Source organism: Epinephelus lanceolatus, chromosome 18, assembly GCF_041903045.1.
Source record: "Epinephelus lanceolatus isolate andai-2023 chromosome 18, ASM4190304v1, whole genome shotgun sequence".
NCBI lineage: Eukaryota > Metazoa > Chordata > Actinopteri > Perciformes > Serranidae > Epinephelus > Epinephelus lanceolatus.
In genome coordinates this window covers 28432480-28458397 of record NC_135751.1, presented here as the reverse complement: position 1 = coordinate 28458397, position 25918 = coordinate 28432480, and the positions used below count along the sequence as shown (strand labels likewise).

Genomic DNA, 25918 nt, shown 5'->3' with positions numbered 1-25918 from the left:
CAGACTTAGATAAATGTAATACAACGTACATCAATATCTGCAGTGTTTCAGATGCCACGACGGTGCAGTGGTTAGCGTTGTCGCCTCACAGCAAGAGGGCTCCTGGTTCAAACCCAGGGTGGGGGTTTCGAACCAACATGCAAACTCCGCATAGAGGGGCTCCTCCACCCCGGGCTCAAGCCTACGGTGGGGGGTTTGAACCCGGGGTGGGGGAGCCCCTCTATGTGGAGTTTGCATGTTCTCTCCGTGTCAGCGTGGGTTTTCTCTGGTTACTCCAGCTTCCTCCCACAGTCCAAAGACATGCCGGTTAATTGGTGACTCTAAATTGTCCGTAGGTGTGAATGTGAGTGTTAATGGTTGTCTGTCTCTATGTGTCAGCCCTGTGATAGTCTGGTGACCTGTCCAGGGTGTACCCTGCCTCTCGCCCAGTGTCAGCTGGGATAGGCTCCAGCCCCCCTGCAACCCCTAACAGGATAAGCAGTTATGGAGAATAAATGAAATGAAGGAATGTTTTAAAGATGGAGAGACAATGTTGCTAATAGTTTAGGTTTTTGCTAATCGGCGCCAAATACAATAGAATAGAAAGCCTTTATTGTCATTCCACAGGAACAAAAGGATGCCATGTATACAACGAAATTGCTAAGGTGCAGACAAGTACAGATAATTAGCGCTCACATGGCAAACAACTCACTGCTGTGGCTTCAAGGTCATGTTTATGTAGTTACTATTAGACAGAACCTTGAATCATGGTGTGTCTTCAACCTCACTCCCAGCTGCTACAGACCACCTCCACAGGAGGAGACCAGGCAGCGGCTCTAGAGACAGACCCCCAATCAGCAGCTGCAGCAACCTGAATCCAGCTAATGCAAACCCCAGCCCTGGGTGAACCAGACATCCCTGACTCCCTGCCGGATCAGCAAACTTTATCTTGCTGCCGTTACACAAGTGGCCGAATTCAAGCCTCTACAGCTGCTGACTAAAGCTCTGTCCTCTGAGTTGCTGCCCACTCTCCTCTGGGGGGAAGCAGTCCACAGCAACAGGGAGCAGGGCGAAAAGAGTGTGGGGTGGTTAGCGAACTAATTCTTGTCTTATTTGTGGTATAAGGAACAGAGAGAGGGGCACAAGGAGGGGCTGAGTGAATGCGCTGAGGGCAACTCTACAATTAAAATAAATGGATGTATGGGAAGCACTGGGTTGCTGTATGAAGCGGATGGATATGCCTGTTGTTGTCTGGTGGGAGGGGCTTAGGACAGGAGTTTCAGGAGTATTTTCAAAATCCCTGTTGTTTTTTCCTCTCTACATAGGAAAGGTCTTTATGTCCTGGGGCCGGTTGCACAAAACACCTTAAGGTAAGATTTTCCTATAAGTTCATGTTAAGGCTTTCTTAAAACAAAATCAGTTGCACAACAAACGTCCTCACCCTCAGGTTTCCTTATAATGTTCACTGAAGTATTTAAGGTTTTCTCCTTATTTTGGTCTTATACTTAAGGAATCCCTTAAAGTTAGTTAAACCATTGCATAACAGACTTAAGGTATGACAAGCTTGAGCACAAGCAAACAAATGGTTATCATCGAAACTAAGCCTTTTACTAAGGAAACCTTTCAGGGATTCTGCGTAACACCTTCAAGTAAGTCCCTCAGCTTAGGAAAAATTAAGTCTTAAGTGTCACACTTGGGAAGAAAACTTAGGGTGTTTAGTGCAACTGACTCCTGGATTTAAAAACTTGGCTCTGCTGGTGGAACAGTGATGTGACTGTGTGGTGCTGGAGTTGCTGTATGCATAACAAACAGCAGAGGGCCACTGTGGATGTACACACAGGAGCAAAAGCCTCTACTGTGGTCCAACAGTTTGTGATTGGTTCAGCTAAACTAAATATTAAATGCAACTGTATGTGTATAAAGTAGTACTATTTTGCAGTACTTTCATTTTGGTGGGCTGAATGCAGCTTCCTGCTTTGTGTCTCCACTCATCCTCGAAGCTTTGGAAGAACAGGTTCCTCTGGTTGGTTTTTATTGGCAGCAATTCTCTTGCAATGAACAAGTGCTTGATTTCTGGCAGCAGCATCAGAAGATCCTGTAGTTAAAATGACAAATGATGGCTTAGCAGACAAAGCAGGAGCAGCGGACCCAACAAGCACTCAAAATCCAGGTAAATGTCACAGCCCTGACAGTAGTGTTCACAGAGGTTTGATACAAACCCCAAAGCACTGACTGCTAATGATCAAATATTTGAGTACTTGTACTGTCTCTCTCTCTGCGGGCCTGGAGAGAGAATCATGCTTTGATCATCTGATCAATTATGCTCCCACATACACAAAAAGTGTGCTGATGCAGACACATGCAAATACACACATGCCTCTCGTCTTGTTTACCAAGCCTTTCAGCTGCACTACCTGCAGGGGTGGGACTCCTGATAATGTGTAGCAGATGCATCTCTTCCCTTCTCTCCCTGCCACTGCCATATTTTTCACTCCAGTGTCATCTGGTGGGCCTCTCCTCTTTCCTCTCACTCTGTTGACTTCCTCACCTCCACTGTTTTTCCGTGCTTCTTGGATTTCTCACTGTCCTCACGTTGCTTTCATCCAGCCCCCTTCACCACTGGCCAAGAAGCCAAGAAGGACTCTAATTCCGAAATCTCTCCTAAATAAATCAACACACAGCTCCACCACTATGTGGACATACCACAGGCATCCTTGAACTATCAACTATCACGTCTATGAACTTCACCTCATGAATGCATTTTATAAAGATACAACCTCTTACAAAGCCGAGAAACAGAAGACAAAAACATCTTATTCTCTTCCTTTCTTTCCATTGAAAATATTTTACCGCTGTCTTCCCTTCTCTGAAGTTCTTCTGTGGGCTTGATATCACAGAGAGATCACACTATTGATCTGGCAGCCTGTGCTGCATGTGACTGCTGTGCAACAAGCTGAGACAAGCATAGGTGTTAATTTTCACGTCAAGTAGCACCCCACCCCCCAAAAAAAAACACCAGCACGTTTCATCAAACTGAGGAAGAACACAAAATGAGACCTTGTAGCTTTTAGTGAAGAATGGATTTGCTGTGATCACAACAACAGAGGACAAAGCACATCATAAGATTTGACCTTTGATGGGGGGGATGATTTTCATGAGGCTGATAGGAACAGAAAAGCTTTAGGTATAGTACCCTTAGAACCCTTAGAACCAGTACATAACCCTTAAGGACATGTCCCTGAACCCTGGATCTGCGTAGCATTTCCACCGCAGGCAGTACTCTTAAAGATAGGCGGGGTTATTACTGGATAGTTATTTGCAGTATCACTGCTCTGTCCAGCTCTTGCAGTGATGCAGAGGAACATCGGCACCTCGCTGATCGTTCACGGAGCGGTGTTACACCTGGATATTCTCACAACAAAAAAGAACACACTGGAGTGTTTATAGGCTCTGTTGCAATCAGAAAAATATGTAGAAATATGAGGGTCTTTTTGCATTGAGTCCATTTAAAGCAACGGAGACGACCTTCTCTTGACAGATCAGACTACAGTGTTTCTATCTCCACCTTTTGGTATCGTATCAGTCTGTTATGTACCTCAACAGAGGGGTGACAAAAAACAGGATGAAATGGAGCAGCCTGTTGGTACCATCCACAACTTGTGACAATTGAAGTGCCAAAACAACTCTGCTAATGTGTGACGAACTGAACTAAACTGCACTGCTTGATGGAAATGAAGCTAAAGAGACACTGAGAATTATCAGACGCTCAGAACGAAAGTTGTAGGTTGAGGAGTGTAAGAGTCTGCTCAGTGTGGAAGGGAGTGGAGGTGAATGGGTCCAGCAAACACTAGACTTTGACCCAGGAGACGGGGGTTGTAGACCAAGAAGTACCATTGCTTGCGGTGTTTGTGCCTTGCAGAGACATGCCACTACCTTCACAGCTGTGTCTGTGGCACTCAAAGCCAGTTTTTTTGTTAGTTTTTTGCCTCAACCTAACAGCCAGCTCCTCATGTGAGTAGCCTGATGTGATTCACGTCAACTGTGATCTTCTCCTCACATAACCAAGAAGTTTTTTCTTGCCTAAACCTAACCACTGACCCCTTCTTACGGTCGACCCCTTCTGCATCAAAATACAGCACAAAAGGCTTCCCCCAGCTTCATTTTAGTGACGATATGATGAGTAGGGTGGAGATTATGTTTGAATCTGAGGCCAGCCACATCAGCTGAGGCCTTAAAACTAACCTCCTGAGCATTGCTTTTTACTTAGGATCTGTTTACTACATCTGTGCCATTTCTTCTACACTGCTGGTCAATCTTAGAGGAGTTACAGTTATTAAAAGTATACTATGAAGGACAGTTGGTTGCTGTTTGTGGACAATATCGCCACCGAAAGTGAAAGCCAACCCTGAATTAACTCTTGTTTGCTATATGTCAAACAGGAGAGACTCGTTTTGAGAGATCTTTATTTACATGTGCATAAGTATGAGAAATGTGAAAAGTCTTTGGCAATTAGACCCCGTTGTGATGTCATCTATTCCAGGAGGGTGGTAAAGACGTAGTACATTAGGGATCCCCTCCTATGGAGTCTAGACGCTAGTGGTGGTAATGGTGGTGTTGAGATGAGATGAAGAAGGAGCTGAGGATCTGGATGTGAAGAGGAGTGGGCTTTTGATGAGCTTGTTCTGGGCTCTGGATAAGGTGACTGGAGGTGAGTGGTGGCTAAAAGAGATCGTGGCAAAGTTTTATTGGCTAACCAGGAGAGGAAATGCCCATAGTCAGCTGATTGGTGGAAGTGGGATAGAGAAAGAATTGTGAATGGATATAGCATAAAGAAAGTCTTCCTGATTGAACTTATGCTGAGCTTCATTTGTGTTTTTCGGTTTCTGGTATCTTCCTCTTGGATGCATGCTGCTTACTCTCTGGCACCTGGTCGCTACCTTTTTATAAACTCTCAACCTCACCTGCACGCTTTGCCAGAGAACATCCTGAACATAGCAAAATGAGAAGCAAATACAGGCAGAGGGCAGAGTGTCTGCAGATAAATACACCGCCAAGCACTTCTAGTGGGTCATAAGTGATGACTGAGAGAGATAACATTTGTATGGGTCTATAAAGTGTTTTCTAGGAAAATCCAAAGACAATGGTGATGATGGTGATGGAGATGGTAGTGGTGAGAGCATTGCCATGACTAAACATTTCTTTGTTCAGAATCTGTAACTGGTTGAGAGTACTTTTTGTCCTCATCCTCATTCACTGGATGCAGCTCTCTCACAGGAAGTTGTTTTCACTTCTTGTTCTGCAGCATCCCAGCTGTAATGCAGCACAATCCTGGCATGTTACAGTCTCAAGAATCCCCTGTCTGGGCTACAACACACTCTTTGACGTCAGAAAGCTCTTTGTATGTGTGCGCAGGCCTCGCTGTCAGCCCCCGCATGGCTTACGAGGAGGAGGAGTGGATGAGGTGGGATGGAGGGACAAAGAGAGAGATGGAGGTGGGAGGTGGGCCTTACGCTGTGATGTAATTTCATGGAAACTATTATGTGTGGTGATGCTGCATTGTACAGAGGCATCGAGCAGCGCAGCCTCCTACTGGCTGAGGAAGAGACCACATGATCACAGCTCAAATGAGTGTGACTGACTGGGAAAATATGATGTTTGTGTTGCCGCCTTATATTTAGCAGCAGTGTCCACATCTTGAGCATCAACAGCCATTTTGTTCTTTGAGCAAATGATGTATGATATACTGGAGCCTGAGAATTTTAATTCAATATATTGAGAATTCTTTGATTATAATAATTCTTTAGTTTTTTTGGCAACCTAAAAATCATATGCAGAGATTAAATGACCTGTAATAAGGATGATGCAATAAAGCACAGATTAATAAATACTTGGTCTTTAATGAAGCCTGACATTACACAAAAGGTGTCATGTCTTTTGGTACTAGAGATGAAAATCACATTTGTATATGACCGCTGTGGATCTGAGAGGACACTTCAGCCTATTGTGGAAAATAATAGAACACTACCATCTTGTGGTGAAAATCGTGAATTGTTTTGTTTAATTTGTTGTAGGCAGTCAGATGTCATTCATTGCTTGATGAATGTGAATAGCTTCAGTTATAAAAAAAAGATTCTCACTGGGTAACGTTGACAAGCATAAAAATAAAAAAGTCAAAGTATAGTATGTTGTTAAAATGTCCCAAAAAATGTCCTAATAATGTCATAGTATAGTACATCATCAAAATGTCATAAACAATGTTACAGTATAGTATGTCGTCAAACTATCATAAAAAAGGTCTTGGTATAGTGTGACGTCAAAATGTCATTAAGAAAGTCATAGTATTGTATGTTGTGAAAATGTTGTGAAAAATATTATAGTAAAGTATGTCGTCGAAATGCCATAAAAAAGTCATAGTATAGTATGTCGTCAAAATGTCCCCCAAAAGAGTCATAGTATAGTATGTTGTCCAAATGTTACAAAAAAATTCATAGCATGGTATGTCGTTAAGTTACATAAAAAATGTCACAGTATAGAATATTTTTCAAAATGTCATGAAAATTATCATAGTTAAGTATGTCGTCCAAATGTTATAAAAAAATGTCATATTAGGGTATGTCATCAAAACGTCATTAAGACAGTCATAGTATAGTATGTTGTCAAAATGTCATAAAAAATGTCACAGTATAGTATGTGGTCACAATGTCCCAAAAAAAAGTCCCAAAAAATATGGTATGTTTGTCAAGATGACACAGAAAATGTCATAATATAGTATGTCGTCAAAATTTCACAAAAAAGTAAAAGTATAGTATGTTGTCAAAACACCTTTAAAAATATCATAGTATACTATGTTTTCCAAACATCTTAAAAAATGTCAAACTGTCATAAAAAAGTCATATGTCATCAAAATGTACCAAAAAATGGCATAGTATAGTATGTCGTTTAATATCATGAAAAAAAGTCATAGTATAGTATGTTATTCAAAATCATGAAAAAAAGTAATAGTATAGTATGTCGTCAATATCATGAAAAAAAAGTCATAGTATAGTTTGTCATTCAAAATCATGAAAAAAAGTCATAGTATAGTATGTCGTTCAAAATCATGAAAAAAAGTCATAGTATAGTATGTCGTTCAAAATCATGAAAAAAGTTATAGTATAGTATGTCGTTCAAAATCGTGAAGAAAAGTCATAGTATAATATGTCATTCAAAATCGTGAAAAAAGTCTTAGTATAGTATGACGTTCAAAATCATGAAAAAAGTCATAGTATAGTATGTCGTTCAAAATCGTGAAAAAAGTTGTAGTATAGTATGTCGTTCAAAATCATGAAAAAAAGTCATAGCAGAGTATGTCGTTCAAAATCATGAAAAAAAGTCATAGTATTGTATGTCGTTCAAAATCATGAAAAAAGTCTTAGCATAGAATGTCGTTCAAAGTCATGAAAAAAAAGTCATAGTATAATATGTCGTTCAAAATCGTGAAAAAAGTTGTAGTATAGTATGTCGTTCAAAATCATGAAAAAAGTCATAGCAGAATATGTCGTTCAAAATCATGAAAGAAAGTCATAGTATTGTATGTCGTTCAAAATCATGAAAAATGTCTTAGCATAGAATGTCGTTCAAAATCATGAAAAAAAGTCATAGTATAGTATGTCATCAAAGTCATGAAAAAAAGTCATAGTGTAGTATGTCGTTCAAAATCATGAAAAAAAGACATAGTATAGTATGTCATCAAAGTCATGAAAAAAAAGTCATAGTGTAGTATGTCGTTCAAAATCATGGAAAAAAAAGTCATAGTATAGTATGTCGTTCAAAATCATGAAAAAAAGTCATAGTATTGTATGTCCTTCAAAATCATGAAAAAAGTCTTAGCATAGTATGTCGTTCAAAATCATGAAAAAAAAGTCATAGTATAGTATGTCATCAAAGTCATGAAAAAAAGTCAGTGTAGTATGTCGTTCAAAATCATGAAAAAAGTCTTAGTATAGTATGTCGTTCAAAATCATGAAAAAAAGTCATAGTATAGTATGTCATTCAAAATCATGAAAAAAGTCTTAGTATATGATGTCGTTCAAAAACATGAAAAAAGTCATAGTACAGTATGTCGTTTAAAATCATGAAAAAAAGTGATAGTATAGTATGTCATCAAAGTGTCCCAAAAAAAGTCATAGTATAGTATGTCATTCAAAATCGTGAAAAAAGTCATAGTATAGTATGTCATCAAAGTGTCCCAAAAAAAGTCATAGTATAGTATGTCGTTCAAAATCATGAAAAAAAGTCATAGTATAGTATGTCATTCAAAATCATGGAAAAAAATCATAGTATGTCGTTCAAAATCATGAAAAAAAAGTCTTAGTATAGTATGTCATCAAAGTGTCCCAAAAAAAGTCATAGAATAGTATGTCATTCAAAATCGTGAAAAAAGTCATAGTATAGTATGTCGTTCAAAATCATGAAAAAAAAAGTCATAGTATAGTATGTCGTCCAAAATCATGAAAAAAGTCATAGTATAATATGTCCTCAAAACATCATAAAAAACAGTTATAGTTACCTCCGCCAATGAGGTTATGTGTTTGATGAAATTTTCAGGAAAGGTTGATAATGGGACAAGAAACAGATGATCAAATTTTGGTGATCGGTTGAAGTGAATTGGGTAAAATAATAAAATGGCGAGAAATCCGAGCTGCTTGGCGGAGGTCTGCACTCTCCGAGTGCTTTTCTAGTTTAGTATGTTGTCAAAATGTCATTATAAACAGTCATAGTATGGTTTGTCTCAGTAAGCACTTTAACGCTGTGTAAAGAGAATTTGCGATGTCAGATTTTGATTCAGATATGTCAAAATCCTGATTGGTGTGTATCTGCATGATCACCTTTTTCCAATGGAGTCAAGTCAGGGAGAGTAACGCAGGAGAAAAAAAGACTTTCAAAAATCTCCTGTGTGAAATCACCACAACTGTTCCAGCATTGTCAGAATACATTATGTTCATGTAAGACCCCATTACTGAGTAAGAAGCTCATTACGAATCTTTTACAGGGCCTCTAACCCGTTTCTCCAATCATCAGTGGGAAAAAATGATAACAATGAGACACATGATAACAGAAAAGGTTCCATGAAACTGAGTTTAATAGATTGTTAAAAATAAGGCTATGATGCTGTTTTAGCAAACATTGACCAGGAGGAACCACCGTTATGGCATCCAGAGGAGCGTGGTGCAACAGGTAAATGTGACCAGTCTCTGGGTATTACAGATGGACATACAGTGAGCACACATACACCACACATTTGCAAAATCAAACACACATTGACAAATGTGTCTTGCGTTCAAACCCTTACATGTACTGTACACACAAACACATACACACATATAGACATCCACCCCACCCAAAACGGTGGCAGTAAATGGAGATTTAGCTGAAAACATAGCAGTGTCCTCTTTAAAAAAAACATGCATAGCTTAGTACATGAATGTGTTGTTCGAAAAACCACCAAGTTATTGTTTGCACGCTTTGATCTCATGGTTTGTCAAAAATTTCCAACATGATTACATTAATGTCTTTATTTTACTATTATTAACAATCACGTAAACTCATTGGACTATTTTGTTCACAATAGCCTCCCGTTATATTTTGCTCATGTATAAAGTTACATTCTGAACCAAGATAGGCTCGATAAAGGAAATAAATACTGGAATGGCAAAAAAAAAAAAAAAATTGAAATGGACTGAAGACCCATCTTGGCCCAACTTTTCAGATATAAAAACAAATTAAAACACCTGCTTAATATTGGTATCCTGCTATCGTGTTACAATCAAAATACTTAATAAAAGCATCTCACACATGAATACAAAACACAGAGCCCAAAATAACCAAAAAACAATGACAATAATTGCCTTCCAGGCCTTAAAATGTTTTTGTAACAACAAAAGTAGGAATGATGAAGCAATCAGGAGAGACTCCCTTTAGTGCTGTGTGCATGTCCATTAGAAGGTGCCACACAAAAATGTTATTTTTAGTCAGATTCCCTTATTCAAGCTTATTTCCCAACAAGACGACGCCCTGAAAATACACATGTATGCCCTCAAATTATTAGACTCACGAGACATTTAAAATTGGAAAAGGAAAAAAAATAATGAAATCGTCAGTTTCACGGTGCATCTTCTTTTGTCCTTTGGTTATTGGGGTGACACCTTGCTACAAATATTTGTACATTTTGTTCCCTTCAGTACATACCATGGGTGTTCCTCTAAACCTCAAGCGACTAACATTTTAAAGTGCCAATGAGCTGAAGCAAACGGGAAGCACCAAGCTGGTGGCACAGGCAGAGTCTCCTCACACGACGGATGAGGGTTTAGCTTTAAGACGTCCGAGCAGGCACACACACTCGGACGAGGACACAGGATTTCCCCCATGCAGGCTAATACTAACCTACAGTACAGTAAGCTGGTTCTTCTACTTAGTATCAGTACCCAAACTGCTTAGACATTATTCATGACACTAAACATAAACCTGTGGCAAATAGGGCTCGGTGTCATTCAGTACTAATACACCCTCTCAGTGTTTTATTCTACCACTTTCGCTGAATAAAAGCACATTTAATTTACCACTGGTATGTGCAAGTTGCTTTTCTAATAATCTGACTATACAGTAGAATAATCAGTCTCAGACAACACATTCAGAGAATTGAACCTTTTGAAATGTTGTTTACAGTTTGACTTGTAGGGAACATACTGACACCCGGCCCTACTGGTAGAGATAATAAAAATGCTCAGTGATGCATACACACAGCTGACACTCACACACATATAGACGTGGTTTACAAATGTAAAAGTCTTATGTGTATAATATAAAATATACTTCAGTTCAACTTTCCGCTCCTTTTTTAATGACTGCAAAACTGCTTCAAGCGCTTTTCCCTTTTGACTTTCACATCTAAACCCTTTTACACATTTGGGAGACCATCAGCTTTCATACATTACCTGATCAACCTAACTTGGCCTTTTCTTCAGTGTGCACCGGCTTTTCCAACACCTGGACCTTGGACGTATTCTTTAAGTTAACATAAAACTCACCTTACCTAATTCAAATTCATAAAGAATAAACTGTACAAAACATGGACTAAAAATAATTGTTTTTTTTACAAAGTAGTCAACTACTCAGGCATTAAGAACAATCAATAATATCAAATTAAAAACTTCGAGGAGGACATGCAGGGGTTTGGTGGGCGGTCCTGGCGTTGACATAACAGTCTGTGATTTCTTTTTTCTTTTCAATCATTAGATGTTGTGACCTGCCAGACAATGAGATGGCTCCGCTCAGCCTTGGTAGGTGGCGACTGCTGGCTGCCTGTTGGCTCTGATAAACCGTCCAACTCACCGCCTTCATCACCTGAGGAGGAGGAAGATGAGTCAAACAAACAGCATACAGTATAAGGTGTGTCACAGTGAACAGATGGGGCCTTTTTGCACCAGTTTAAAAAAGAAAAAAATCACTAAAAATCTCTTGGAAAGCATGCCATAAGGATGCTGTAAAGTGTCATAGTGAAGTATGCCATTAAAATAATGTAAGGAAAGCTGATAGTATAGAATGTCATAAAAAAGTCATAGTATAGTATGTTATCAAAGTGTCCCACAAAATGTCATAGTATAGTATGTCATCAAAATATACTGAAAAAAGTCATAGTATAGTATGTCGTCAAAATGTCATAAAAAAGTTATAGTATAGTATGTTATCAAAGTGTCCCAAAAAATGTCACAGTATAGTATGTCATCAAAATATACCGAAAAAAAAGTCATAGTATAGTATATTATCAAAGTGTCCCAAAAAAAGTCATAGTATAGTATGTTATCAAAATATACCGAAAAAAAAAAGTCATAGTATAGTATGTTATCAAAGTGTCCCAAAAAATGTCACAGTATAGTATGTCATCAAAATATACCAAAAAAAAAAAGTCATAGTATAGTATATTATCAAAGTGTCCCAAAAAAAGTCATAGTATAGTATGTTATCAAAATATACCGAAAAAAAAGTCATAGTATGGTATGTCGCCAAATTTCACAAAAAAAAAGTCATAGTATAGGATGTTGTCAAAGTGTCCCAAAAAAAGTCACAGTATAGTATGTTATCAAAATATACCGAAAAAAAAAGTCATAGTATGGTATGTCGCCAAATTTCACTAAAAAAAAGTCATAGTATAGTATGTTATCAAAGTGTCCCAAAAAATGTCACAGTATAGTATGTTATCAAAATATACCGAAAAAAAAGTCATAGTATGGGATGTCGTCAAAATGTCATAAAAAAAACGTTATGGTACAGTATGTCCTCAAAATGTCATAAAAAAAAGTCATAGTATAGTATGTTATCAAAGTGTCCCAAAAAATGTCACAGTATAGTATGTTATCAAAATATACCGAAAAAAAAGTCATAGTATAGTATATTATCAAAGTGTCCCAAAAAAAGTCATAGTATAGTATGTTATCAAAATATACCGAAAAAAAAAGTCATAGTATGGGATGTCGTCAAAATGTCATAAAAAACGTTATGGTACAGTATGTCCTCAAAATGTCATAAAAAAAAGTCATAGTATAGTATGTCGCCAAATTTCACCAAAAAAAGGTCATAGTATAGGATGTTATCAAAGTGTCCCAAAAAATGTCATAGTATAGTATGTCATCAAATTTCACCAAAAAATGTCATAGTAGTTTGTCGTCCAATTTCACCCAAAAAGTCAAAGTATAGTATGTCATCAGAATATACAAAAAAAATGTCATAGTATAGTATGTCATCAAAATGTACCAAAAATGTCATAGTATAGTTTGTCGTCAGAATGTGATAAAAAAAATGTCATAGTATAGTATGTCATCAAAATGTCATAAAAAAGTCATAGTAAAGTATGTTGTTAGAACGTCCCAAAAAATGCCTTTAAAAAGTCATAGTATAGTATGTCGCCACATTTCACCAAAAAAAGTCATAGTATAGCATGTCATCAGAATGTCATAAAAACGTTATAGTACAGTGTGTCATCAGAATATACAAAAAAACATCATAGTATAGTATGTCATCAAAATGTCATAGTATAGTATGTTGATAAAATGTCCCAAAAAAATGCCTTAAAAAATGTCATAGTATAGTATGTCATCAAAAAGTCATAGTATAGTATGTAGTCAACATGTCACAAAAAATGTCATGGTATAGTATGTCGTCAAAAAGTCATAGTATAGTATGTCGTCAAAATGTACCAAAAAATGTTATAGTAAAGTATGTTGTTAAAACATCCCAAAAAATGCCTTAAAAAAAAGTCATAGTATAGTATGTCGTCAAAATGTCATAGTATGGTATGCATGAAGGGACCTTCAAACAACGTTATGAAGCAGCAGCTCAGTGAGTGTGGTTGTTTTTTTCAGATCATGTTAAATCCAGTAGCATTTCATATATAAAACTACACAGAATCACACTATGTGCCCAACAATGAAATGAATGCAAATGTTACCCTGCAGGCATCCTGTATATTACTCTTTATGTGAATTCAAATGCAACCTTTAATAATTTGCAATTCACTGAGGAGAACCATGTGCACCACCTGTTGTGTCCAACTAAGTAAATACTCAGCACTACATCTGTGTTTTGTCAGCAGTGCCAGTAGTAGTGACATACTCACCCATTCTGAAGTCAATGTAGCCTTCTCCTCCACTCATGACCAGGTATGTTTTGGGCTCAGAGGTTGCTGTGTCAGAGGATTCAGATGGAGGGTCATCAGAGCCTGAATCTGCACTGCCTGGAGGGGGCATCGCCTGACCTGGGACAACAAATCAAACATGTTTTGTTTACAGGCCTTGTTGTTAATGAGGGGAAGCTGGAATCAGGAACCAGCCGCCATTTTTACTCCATAATTTACTTAGAATTACTTAATTATGAATACTCATGAATATATTATCTGTCAACTGATATTCACACAATTGTGCATAATAAAGATAAATGCTGCAACTAACAATTGTCTTCATTATCAACTGATCTGTACATTATTTTCTTGATTGTTCCATCTATGAAATGTCAAAGAGCAGTAAACAATGTCTTCAAATGTCTTGTTTTGTCCAACCAACAGTAAATAAACCAAGATATTCCATTTACAATGATATGAAACAGAGAAAAGCATCAAATGATCATATTTCAGAAGCTGCAACCAACACATTTTTTGACTGACAATTTATCTGTTATCAATATAAATCCCAATTAGTTTTCTTTTTATATATTTTTCCTGTAAATGGCGTTGCTGGCTACAGGTTTGTGTTATCGTACCAGATGTGAAATCATGTCAATTACTCAAATACAGTAATTTGGCGGATGCACATGGCTGGACACTGTCAGTAGTTAACTGTTATTAATCATGCAGCATTTACCAAAGTTTATCACCACTCGTCACTTACCTGGCACAGTGACAAAAAACTTGACAGCATCTCGATGTCCATGGAAGCACAGCTGGGCGTGGGCCATGGAGCAGTATGGCACAAAGCTGCCCTGCACACCACAGTCTGAACTGTCATCACCATAAACCCGTACAGCACTGCCGGGCCGATTTGGCACTATTCCCATTGTCTTGTTGGCTGTGGAATGAGAGAGTAATAAAAGCTATTCAAGTCACAACTTGCATTTTATCTTCACAAGAAGGCCACCTGTGGGTGAAGGGGGCAGTGCAAAAGACAAAAGATGAGGTCTTGGGTGAGATGATTAAATTTCAGGGACAGCACTCATGGCTCACTGAGGCACATACACACTCTAGACATCCTATTTAGTGTAACACTGATTTTCCATCTGCAAAAACAAGACAGCAGGGTTATGAGCAGAGGTGGCCTGCACACAGTCTCTCAGACAGACAGCAGAGCGGCCTGTGGGTTCATGTCAGTCTGACAACAGAGGAGTCTGTTTGCCCTCATTGTTTTTGAAAAAAGTGAGACACCCATGCAAAAAGAGAGCTCTATGCTTCTGACCAGCGAGCAGAGCCTGTGGGAGAGAAGTTAAAGGTTCAACAAAAATAAGATCTTCGGCACTCTTGCAGTCACACTCCATGTCAAGAGCAGTTCAAGACAGAAAGCAAGAATCACAGTGAACTGCACAGAACATAAAGGAAGATGGAGACGAGGGATGAAAACTAGCCGACATGCTTCAAAAAGTTTAAATATTTGAGAGCGAGCAGCACTCCTCAATTTCCTCTAAAACAGAGCTGTGGAGTATGAACCTGCAAAACGGTGCTGAGACACAGTGCTGTGTGAGCTACGCAGTGACTGTGAGACCTGTATCCATGGCAACCCAGGGTTGTCTTTTATTCAACAAGTAGTGCCTGGGTGGTAACAATCGCTGCATTGTCTGAACGTGCCTTGAGAGAAATCTAGGACACAAATACACAGTGGGAAGTGAGTGCAGAAAGGATGTATGGCAGCCAGGATTCAGAGAGGCTGAAGAGGTTTGTATGCCAGGGTGAGACTTTATTTTAAAGGGATAGTTCGTGATTTGGAGAAATATGCTTATTTGCTTTCATGCCAAGAGTTTTATGGCATTTGTGGCAGCCTGCCATGATGTCAACATTTAGGGTGAGTTGCCTGTTCCAACTCGTCTTGTCGCGAATCTTTGGTCTGAACTGGGCTTGAGACCCCCCCACTTAAAAGGATAGTGCACCCAAAAATGAAAATTCAGCCATCATCTACTCACCCATATGCCGAGGGAGGCTCAGGTGAAGTTTTAGAGTCCTCACATCACTTGTACAGATCCCAGGGGAGGGGGGGTGGCAACACAACTGCACCTAATGGAGGCTTACGGCGCCCCAGATTCAAACGTCCAAAAACACATAACTGAAACCACAAAATATCTCCATACTGCTCGTCCGTAGTGGTTTTGTGGTTTCAATTATGTGTTTTTGGATGTTTGAATCTGGGGCGCCATCAGTGATGTGAGGACTCTAAAACTTCACCTGAGCCTCTCTCGGCATATGGGTGTGTAGATAATGGCTGAACTTTCATTTTTGGGTGCACTATCCCTTTAAATTCTAATTCTGTGGGAAACACTGGATTGATCCCACTCTCATGTCTGTATGGTAAACATGAAGATATCTACTGACACCTCTAAAGCTCACTAATAAAATATTGTATCTGGTTTCTTTAACCTGTACCACCCAGGGCGTGGTCTTTGATCTCTTTGCCAAACACTAATAAACATACATTCATTCATGAAAATGAAGTGTTTAATTCCAATCCATCCAAACCACAAATTATTTACAAGAAAGAAGAAAATGATAAGTTTTGTTAAAGAAAGGGAAATCTACTCAGGTACCATGTTTGCACAGAAACTCCAGTGATTACAACAGTGATTAAGAAGCCTCATGGGAACTACAGGGAATGTAGGGCTGCAACTAACGATTATTTTCATTGTCGACTAATCTGTCAATTATTTCTTCAATTAGTCGACTAATCATTTTATCGAAAAATGTTTTAAAATGTTGAAAAATGTCGGTCTGTCTCTCCCAAACCCCAAAAACTATGTCATCTAATGTCTTGTTTCATACTCACGCCAAAGGGTTTTAGTTCACCGTCATGGTAGAGTGTGTAAAGCTGCTGCCAATATCTGAACGTAAGAAGCTGCAATAAGAGTATTTTGGGGTACTTTTATAGTACTTTTCTACGGAAAAAGACTCAAACCAATTAGTCGACTACTAAAATAGTCACGGATTATTTTAATAGATGATTACTCATTAGTTAGTCGACTAATCGTTGCAGCCTTAAGGGAATGTTGAGATTGTTGTACAGGGTAAACCTGAGTGTGCTGATGCGGTGTGGGTGTGTGATACCTTCAGACAGCGGGATGGAGATGATGACGCCGTTTCCTGTCCCCACCCAGAGTCGGCCGCAGGACACCATCAGAGCTGTGATTCTCACAAACGAGAAGCCCAGTTTACCCGTACCTGCGACACACACAGAACACACACTTCATCTTTCAATCCATGTGCAAATGATCTGGAGGAAACAATTCAGTATCAACCGAAATATAAAGAAACTGGTCTCAAAATGTAAGAAAAAAAATGGTCAGATTAAAGTCAGAGGAGAAATCTTTTCTGAGAAAAAGTGACCAGTTGGTAGGAAGACAAAAGCCTGCATACCCAACATCTTGCTGACATAGGGCTCGATGTCCACGTCCTGGAGGTGCTGGTAGGTGTGTGCGTGAAACAAGCGTAGAGTTGAATCCAGTCGGATGGACACCCAGATGCCGTCTCCAACCCAGGCCAGCTGCCGCACCTGACTCTCCTTGCGAGGATGAGCGTCAAACGACTTCTGCTCAGACGTGACAGATTGAGATGATATTAGAACATTATGGAAATGTTCAATGAAGGATTTTCAAGAAACATCTTAGTCAGTGAGTAATACTTTTATTAAATATAATGACCGCTGTACCTCTATCCTCATGGCCTTAGGCTGGATGACGTAGATCTTGTTCCTGTAGCCACACCACACCTTGTCATGGACTACTGTCATACAGCGGATAGAGTGGTGAGGCCGGCCCAGATCCAACAGGTGATAGTTGGTTAAATCCCACTGACCGTCTGCTTGGGAGGAAGAAAAGAGAACAATGAGAACATTTGTGGCATCATCAAAAATACCTCCAAGGGTGTAAATACTATGACAAAAGAAAGAACTTCTCCTGATAGTTTTAGCTTCCTTTTAAATTGCTGACACTTCACAACATTTATAAAAATGGTGCATGTGGATTCATACAAAAAACTGTGAAGAAATTATGCACGTCTGAAAAGAGTGCTATCCCACATACTCACCAATGCCTCTGTGGAAAATCGCTAATGTCCCATCAGCCAAAGCTACCAGGACTCTTCCTTTAACGTGCCTGTAAAAGAAATAAACACACTCTTTTCCCACATTTTTCTGTAGCTATGAATCTATATTTGGTTTGTGTGTGTCCTTGAATAACTGCACTATCGACTTTGTACTCACACTATGCTGAGGATGGAGTCTTTCAGTTTGATGGCGTGGAGACACTTCCTCCATCGAGCCACAGACGAGTGCACATACAGACTTTAGAAGGAGAGACAGAGAGGTGAAGAAAGGCCGATCAGAGAGCAGTACTGGCTTACAAGGAGTGGATTTTAAACTTAAATAGAATATAGACTTGATTTCATATTCAGACCTTAAATGCTCACAGAGTAAAAGCTTTATGATGATGTTTCGCTAATGGATTAATAGCACCATCTAGTGGCTGTTTTCCTGCTCACCATCCATTCTGAGCTCCCAGCCACATGGTGGGGAGTGCGCTGCTCATCCTCAGGATTTCTCCTTCTGACCTGTCGGAGTCCTCTGGGAACAACGGCTCACCATCCTGCCCGCAGCCCCTGGATCACAAAAGGTAGAAGATTCACCGGTTTTTAAAATGCATCAATTATACAAAACTGTAACAGCTGACCACCTCTTCAAGAAGATCTCGGTCCGGTTGTTTTGGTGCACACCCAAGTGCGATTGCGGTGTTCACACCTGCCCAAATGAACCACACTTATGGGGCAAATGAACCTGAGTTCAACTGACCCGCACCACACAGGGCAGGAGTGAAAGCACCCTTAGTTAGTCAATACCACCTTGAACCTCTGCGTATCTTAGCGCTTACTAAAACCACCCGACGATAATATCAATATCAATGCTCACCTCTCTGTGTCAGCAGAAGGGGAGTCAGTGGGTCCCACACCCAGTGGGTCGGTGAACACATGCTCCGTGTAGATTCCTGGCTGGTTCTGATCAGCTCCCTGTTCCTCCTCTCCTTCTTCGCCCATGCCAGCATTAGCCTCCGTTGCTTCCGTTGCCTCTTCAGCCGTGGGAACGCCGTCTTCTGTTGGACTGGTCTCTCTGGACAGCTCAACTGTGGGCAACATGGATCACAACATGATCCATTTATTTAGCTTGTTAGATTCACAAGTACCATTTTGTAATGCAAGCTCCTGCTGGATCCAATTACCTAGCATCCCCTATACTAGCAGTATGGCTGTAAAACAAATTGGAACATACTTGATCAGCAGAGAAGTACCTGAGCTGGAGATGCCGCTGTGCTCAGCCGGCTGGTCTGAGACACCTGCGCTGGCTGTCTGGGGGATGGCGGTGGTCCCCTCTGCTGCCATGGCACCATCGCTGCCTGTTGAGCCCACACTGGCCACACTGCCGGCCAGTGACACCCCATCACCTTGGCTACCCTCTGGGTCCTGGGGAACCTCCTCGCCTGCTGGAAAATCAGTCTCCAAAACTCCTAAAAAACAACACAAACAACTTCACAGTCAAAACTCAGCTGACAGGATCACAGAGAAATGATGCAGTCATGGATGACAAAGATAAAACCCATAAACCCAACCCGCACAAACAAACCACTCAGCCCACCTGGCACGCTGGCAATGCAGACGACGTGGGTGTTGCAGGCGTAGAAGCTGTCAAGTAGGTCAGAGGGCTGACTGGCATCCAGCACCATGACCTTGGTGGAGGAGTGGGTGCTGGTGCACACCCACACCCTGCTGGATGTCTCGTCCTGAATGACCAGCTCCTTCTCCTGCTCCCCTTTCTCCTGATCCTTACAGACAACATGAAATCAGCCAACAGTCTCAACAGAATTTAAACCAAAGTTTGAGGACTTTGTGAACTCTGAATGCTTCTTCCTTGATATACTTACCTTACTCTCGTGCTCCAACTGGTCCAGGCTACTCTGGGAACCTTTTGTCTGCTTCATGAGCTCTGGTAATGTCCTCCCCCCAGACAGGTTGACCCCTGCAGCACACCACAGCTGGGGAACAGACAACACTTTACAAAAATGCACAAAAGACAGTATGCTGCTTGTGGTGTTATCTAGTCTTGACTTACGTACCTTCATAGAAGCATCTTTCTGATCCAGAGGTCTCAAGTACACGGGCACGGGTAAGTTCATTTTGTTCTCCACCTGTCCACCATTTGCCACCTGTCGGGCATAACAAGCACATGGAAAGGACACAGGCTTTTAAAACAAATTTTCACCCAGATTTAGTCAGCTAGTCAGACCATCTGCAGGAGCAATACGACGCAAAGGGAGAGATGTGAGCTACAATTTTAGTCAAAAGTTGATACACATGTGTCTGGATCTGTGACTCACACGTCTTTATCTCTTAGGGGTGGGAATCGCCAGAGGACCCATGATACGATATGATCACGATACTTTTGTCATAATGCAATATTATTGCGATATGGTGAGAACTGCGATAAAAAAACATTGCAATATATTACCTTTTCTTTCAACTGCAAATTATTTCCGTAAAGGAAAACTTTGTCAACATCAGATTTACCTCATAAGATAAAGTTTTCAGTCTGTTCATCTGATTTCAATCATTTTAATTGCAGTGAAATGTGATGCAAAGCAGACAGGCTGACCAATACCGTCACCCTGTCAGAAAAGCTGCATACACCTGACAAACTGACGGCAGATTTAATGCCCTCTGTGAGGCCAGGTTAAGCATGTGAGCGAAACACTTCACATGCAGGTATCCCATGTTAGAAGCGTTGTCTGTTACAACCACAATCCCCCATTCATCTCCTGCATTTTGCAGAAGGACGGCAATGTTTGCTCCAGTGTGACTTTTGTGTACTGCTCTAGTTTGGAGAACGTGAGACAGCAGTAGTGTGCTATTATAGTAGGAGGTGGGAATCACCAGAGGATCAACGATACGATATTATCATGATACATTAGCCACACAATATTATTGCCGTTTTAAATGTTTCGCGACATGTATTGCCATAAAATATAGGAATAATTCAAATAATGTCTCCAAAGGATAACTTTGTCAGCAACTGTTTTATCTAATGAGATAAAGTTTTCAGTCTGTTCATCTCACTTTAGCCATTTTTTCGTAGCAGCAAAATGTATCTAGTGGACTGAAGAAGTAACTGATAAAATTATTAAAGTGGGGTACCTAGTGTTTAATTTGTATTTGTAAATATTCATTATTTATATGATAAAAAAAATACTTGATCGATCGATACTTGGCACTGTGTGATGATACAATATTGACACAAAGTATTTGTAACTGTGATTTTTACTGTATCGATTTTTCCCCCCACCTCTGTTATCTCTGAGGTCCATCGCAATAAACTTCCATAACTCTGCTTAAAACACATAACAGTAAGATGCTCTTTGCCTGAGAATCTTCATGTTTTTATGTTTTCTTCAGTATCATCTAATCCATTGATAGTCTTCTGTACATTTATAGATACAATGCAAACAGGAAGTGCCAATAGCACTTTAAGAGGTGCTCTAGTTGGAGCCCACAGTTTAAAGACAGCGTTGAGCTCCATCTGGTGGACGACTAAAATGTTTTCTTTGCAAGAGAGTGGTGAAGTTTAACTGAACCAAATCAATGAAAAAAAAAAACAGCTATATTTCTTCCTACGTGAGTCAAATTCAACCCTTCATTTCCTACCTTGTATTTGCTGGGCAGGCTCCAGCCGTGTGCAGTGACTCGCCCATCCTCCTTCTGCATGTGAGCCTTGACCTGTCTGTACTGGGCTCTCTTCTGCTCTTTACGCGATGGCGAACTGCACTGGTCCTTCCTACAAGAGGAGCAATGACAGAGAGAAATGTCAGCAGCTTACAGATACATTATATAACTGTATGTTATTGCAGGTCATTAGGTGAGACAGACAACCATTCACACTCACATTTACACCTACAAGCAATTTAGAGTCACCAATTAACCTGCCTGTCTTTGGAATGTGGGAGGAAGCTGGAGTACCTGGAGAAAACCCACGCTGACACAGGGAGAACATGCAAACTCCACACAGAAGGGCTCCCCCACCCTGGATTCAAAACCTGGCACCCTCTTGTTGTGAGGCAACGATGCTAACCACTGCACCACTAAAATAATACGTCTACAAACATTTTTGGAATGAGTCAAATTAAAACTGCAAATTATTAAAATGTAATCACTGATTTGACTTTTTCCCCCAAAGTTTTTGGATTGGTATCAATTAAGTTTCACATGTGGTGCCTTTTTTTAATTTCCTTCATGTTCACATGGATAAAAAACACCAAACACTGTCACTTGATCCATTACTCACTCTTCATTGAGGAAGTCGAACGTCTTGGACTTCTCTGTGGGGAACTGGGAGAAGGTGCTACTCCTCTTTACCATGCCGCCAGGAGCGTTGTACTTCATGTTGGCCTGGGACTCCACCTTCTTTATAGCCGGGGCACTGGAGGAGGAGCTAAACAGCCTGCTGAAGCTGCAGGTGGCAAAGTTACAGAGAGCCAGGGGGGAAACAGAGCAGACAGGAGTGCGGGGAAAAAGCAAGGAAGGGGGGGTCACCGACTGACCAACCAACCAGACAACCAAGGAACCACCAACATTTACTGTACAGTGACGTAAAGCATGCTGGGAGTCTTGGAATAGCTGAGCACTTCCTAACTGTGGATATTGAACATTAATACTTTTCAAGCATGAACCAAATTGTGTATTTAGCAGTGTGAGAGTGTCAAGTTAGATAGTTTTGCACTTATGCATCTTAAAACATTTAGCATGTGTAAATAAAAGTTTAAATAAACACACAAAAACACCACAGTTCAAGAAAAGGAAATAAAATATCTTAATGTCTAAACCCAGATTTCAGATTGGTGCATAAATCATATTATTCTATACAGGTGATATTTTCCATATCAACTACACATTGCATCAAAGCTGGGGCTAATATTGTTCAACTACATTAACATATGTCATTTAAATCATGGCAGAAAATGAAATCACGAGGTAGAAGCTTACTGCTTTAGCTTTTTGGTTAATATTTTCTTCATGTTTACTCAAATATGCCTGATAACACTAACACATCTACTAAATTTGTTACAAATATTCTGCAGGTCCGACCTCATTTAAGGCCTCTTTAGCTCCCTGTGAGCAGACATAGTAGGAAAACATCAAAAAAAGGCACACAGCAGGCGGGAGACAGGAAAGCCCGGGGGCACAGGGAGAGTCATGTCTGAGCAGTTTGTGATAACAACAACTGATGCACTTCATGGAGAGAAAAGTTCATGGATAAAGACACATCAAAGTTGGATCCATTTGTAATGGAGGAGCAGTTCTGTGTCAGTGGAGGGAAAGAGAGAGGTTTTGCAGGGTGGAGGTTTATTAAACCATCTTTACCTAATGCTGCCAATTCAATAGCACATCCCGGGAAAAGATGAGAAAACAAAATGTAATTGAATAGTTGAGAGAAAATGCCACAGGGCGACCTCAACAGTGTCAAAATAAAAGCCCAGACAAAGGTTGTTTAAAAGAAGAAAGAAAGAAACTGTACATTTGGGAGGACTTACAACTGCCAGATGCTGGATTTCTTTTTTTCTGTGAGGGTTGGATTTTCTCTGGAGGCCCTGAAGAAGAGGACGAGATGGTATCATGTTAGCTGTTCTCAGTTTTGAGACACACAAATCTGCAGATTTCCAACTGCCTCTTATATTTGAGAAAGAAATCTGTTAAGTGCTTTATTTCACTGTTGGCTGAGGCACTAAGACATTGTTGTGGATGGAGATGTTGCATGAGTCTTGGAGCAGCAACACTGGATGTCATCTTTGCATTAAATCCAAGGACTTTCAAGGCCCAATTCTCTTAAATTCAAGGACCCAGCACAGCCCAGTTTGAGACAGGGATTGAGGTTAATTACTGTTACAACACTGAGAATTTTTATAATGGAGGGAAGAGGCTTTACAGAAGCTCACAGACAAAAAGAGAGAAAGACTTGAATGTGTGAACACTTCTCAATTGTGCTGCGTTAAGCCGGGCTCAGGCTGCAGGAGTTTTAAAATCCCTTCCGATTTTGAAATCGGGTTGCATCACGCACATAAGGAGAAACTTTACAGAGAAACAGATGTTCTCCTCTCTGATGTCAAACATCCACACACTACGAGATTTAAAAATAATGGCACATCCTGCTTTACAGGATGTTGTTAAGATCATTGTGCCTGCGGGAGCATGAACGCGCCACCTCACATCATCTCATGGGGAAGATGATGTAAACAAAATGGAAGCTGATGTGGTGAAACAACTGCAGAAGGCCTAATGAGTCTGGATGAGAAACTGGTCAACACAGGTTGTGTGTTCTTTAGCTACAACTGGAGGTGAGATTTTAATGATATACAGTACAGGCCAAAAGTTTGGACACACCTTCTCATTCAATGCGTTTTCATTATTTTCATGACTATTTACATTATAGATTCTCACCGAAGGCATCAAAACTATGAATGAACACATGTGGAGTTATGTACTTAACAAAAAAAGGTGAAATAACTGAAAACATGTTTTATATTCTAGTTTCTTCAAAATAGCCACCCTTTGCTCTGATTACTGCTTTGCACACTCGTGGCATTCTCTCCATGAGCTTCAAGAGGTAGTCACCTGAAATGGTTTCCACTTCACAGGTGTGCCTTATCAGGGTTAATTAGTGGAATTTCTTGCTTTATCAATGGGGTTGGGACCATCAGTTGTGTTGTGCAGAAGTCAGGTTAATACACAGCCGACAGCCCTATTGGACAACTGTTAAAATTCATATTATGGCAAGAACCAATCAGCTAACTAAAGAAAAACGAGTGGCCATCATTACTTTAAGAAATGAAGGTCAGTCAGTCCGGAAAATTGCAAAAACTTTAAATGTGTCCCCAAATGGAGTCGCAAAAACCATCAAGCGCTACAATGAAACTGGCACACATGAGGACCGACCCAGGAAAGGAAGACCAAGAGTCACCTCTGCTTCTGAGGATAAGTTCATCCGAGTCACCAGCCTCAGAAATCGCAAGTTAACAGCAGCTCAGATCAGAGACCAGATGAATGCCACACAGAGTTCTAGCAGCAGACCCATCTCTAGAACAACTGTTAAGAGGAGACTGCGCCAATCAGGCCTTCATGGTCAAATAGCTGCTAGGAAACCACTGCTAAGGAGAGGCAACAAGCAGAAGAGATTTGTTTGGGCCAAGAAACACAAGGAATGGACATTAGACCAGTGGAAATCTGTGCTTTGGTCTGATGAGTCCAAATTTGAGATCTTTGGTTCCAACCGCCGTGTCTTTGTGAGACGCAGAAAAGGTGAACGGATGGATTCCACATGCCTGGTTCCCACTGTGAAGCATGGAGGAGGAGGTGTGATGGTGTGGGGGTGTTTTGCTGGTGACACTGTTGGGGATTTATTCAAAATTGAAGGCACACTGAACCAGCATGGCTACCACAGCATCCTGAAGCGACATGCCATCCCATCCGGTTTGCGTTTAGTTGGACGATCATTTATTTTTCAACAGGACAATGACCCCAAACACACCTCCAGGCTGTGTAAGGGCTATTTGACCAAGAAGGAGAGTGATGGAGTGCTGCGGCAGATGACCTGGCCTCCACAGTCACCGGACCTGAACCCAATCGAGATGGTTTGGGGTGAGCTGGACCGCAGAGTGAAGGCAAAGGGGCCAACAAGTGCTAAACACCTCTGGGAACTCCTTCAAGACTGTTGGAAAACCATTTCAGGTGACTACCTCTTGAAGCTCATGGAGAGAATGCCAAGAGTGTGCAAAGCAGTAATCAGAGCAAAGGGTGGCTATTTTGAAGAAACTAGAATATAAAACATGTTTTCAGTTATTTCACCTTTTTTTGTTAAGTACATAACTCCACATGTGTTCATTCATAGTTTTGATGCCTTCAGTGAGAATCTACAATGTAAATAGTCATGAAAATAAAGAAAACGCATTGAATGAGAAGGTGTGTCCAAACTTTTGGCCTGTACTGTATGTCAACAGTAGTATGCTAGCTAATGTTAGCTTTGAGGGCTACACTGTCAGCTGCTTTAACTGTCATAATCATAACCGTACCATCCAAGTTTTAAATCCTGAATATATCATATTATCTGAGTGGCCTTGATGAGTCTGCGAG

At 40.3% G+C, this 25918-nt stretch overlaps 1 protein-coding gene and 1 long non-coding RNA gene across 18 annotated transcripts in view; one reads left to right on the top strand and one right to left on the bottom strand.

Annotated features, from left to right (window-relative positions):
- Positions 1 to 13956, top strand: part of LOC144458584 (uncharacterized) — a 179578-nt gene extending 165622 nt beyond the window's left edge. For 6 of the 8 annotated variants that reach the window (XR_013487963.1, XR_013487962.1, XR_013487961.1 and 3 more), the window contains 2 exons: positions 11254 to 11406; positions 13674 to 13956. This is a non-coding gene — a long non-coding RNA (uncharacterized LOC144458584). Of the gene's footprint in view, positions 1 to 1304; positions 1350 to 11253; positions 11407 to 13673 lie in introns of all 8 variants that reach the window. The other 2 variants (XR_013487958.1, XR_013487957.1) reach the window with 1 other exon arrangement.
- Positions 11229 to 25918, bottom strand: part of spag9a (sperm associated antigen 9a) — a 39794-nt gene continuing 25104 nt past the window's right edge. For 5 of the 10 annotated variants that reach the window (XM_033645391.2, XM_033645393.2, XM_078161152.1 and 2 more), the window contains 17 exons: positions 23326 to 23382; positions 22080 to 22244; positions 21443 to 21572; positions 19861 to 19950; positions 19669 to 19779; positions 19383 to 19569; positions 19039 to 19254; positions 18663 to 18873; positions 18239 to 18355; positions 17961 to 18041; positions 17786 to 17853; positions 17409 to 17560; positions 17117 to 17288; positions 16808 to 16921; positions 14397 to 14573; positions 13631 to 13768; positions 11229 to 11361 (listed from right to left, as the gene is read on the bottom strand). In XM_033645391.2, coding sequence (XP_033501282.2) covers positions 11243 to 11361; positions 13631 to 13768; positions 14397 to 14573; positions 16808 to 16921; positions 17117 to 17288; positions 17409 to 17560; positions 17786 to 17853; positions 17961 to 18041; positions 18239 to 18355; positions 18663 to 18873; positions 19039 to 19254; positions 19383 to 19569; positions 19669 to 19779; positions 19861 to 19950; positions 21443 to 21572; positions 22080 to 22244; positions 23326 to 23382 — 2305 coding nt within the window. In that variant the 3' untranslated portion in view covers positions 11229 to 11242. The remainder of the gene's footprint in view (positions 11362 to 13630; positions 13769 to 14396; positions 14574 to 16807; positions 16922 to 17116; positions 17289 to 17408; positions 17561 to 17785; positions 17854 to 17960; positions 18042 to 18238; positions 18356 to 18662; positions 18874 to 19038; positions 19255 to 19382; positions 19570 to 19668; positions 19780 to 19860; positions 19951 to 21442; positions 21573 to 22079; positions 22245 to 23325; positions 23383 to 25918) is intronic. The other 5 variants (XM_078161146.1, XM_078161149.1, XM_078161147.1 and 2 more) reach the window with 2 other exon arrangements.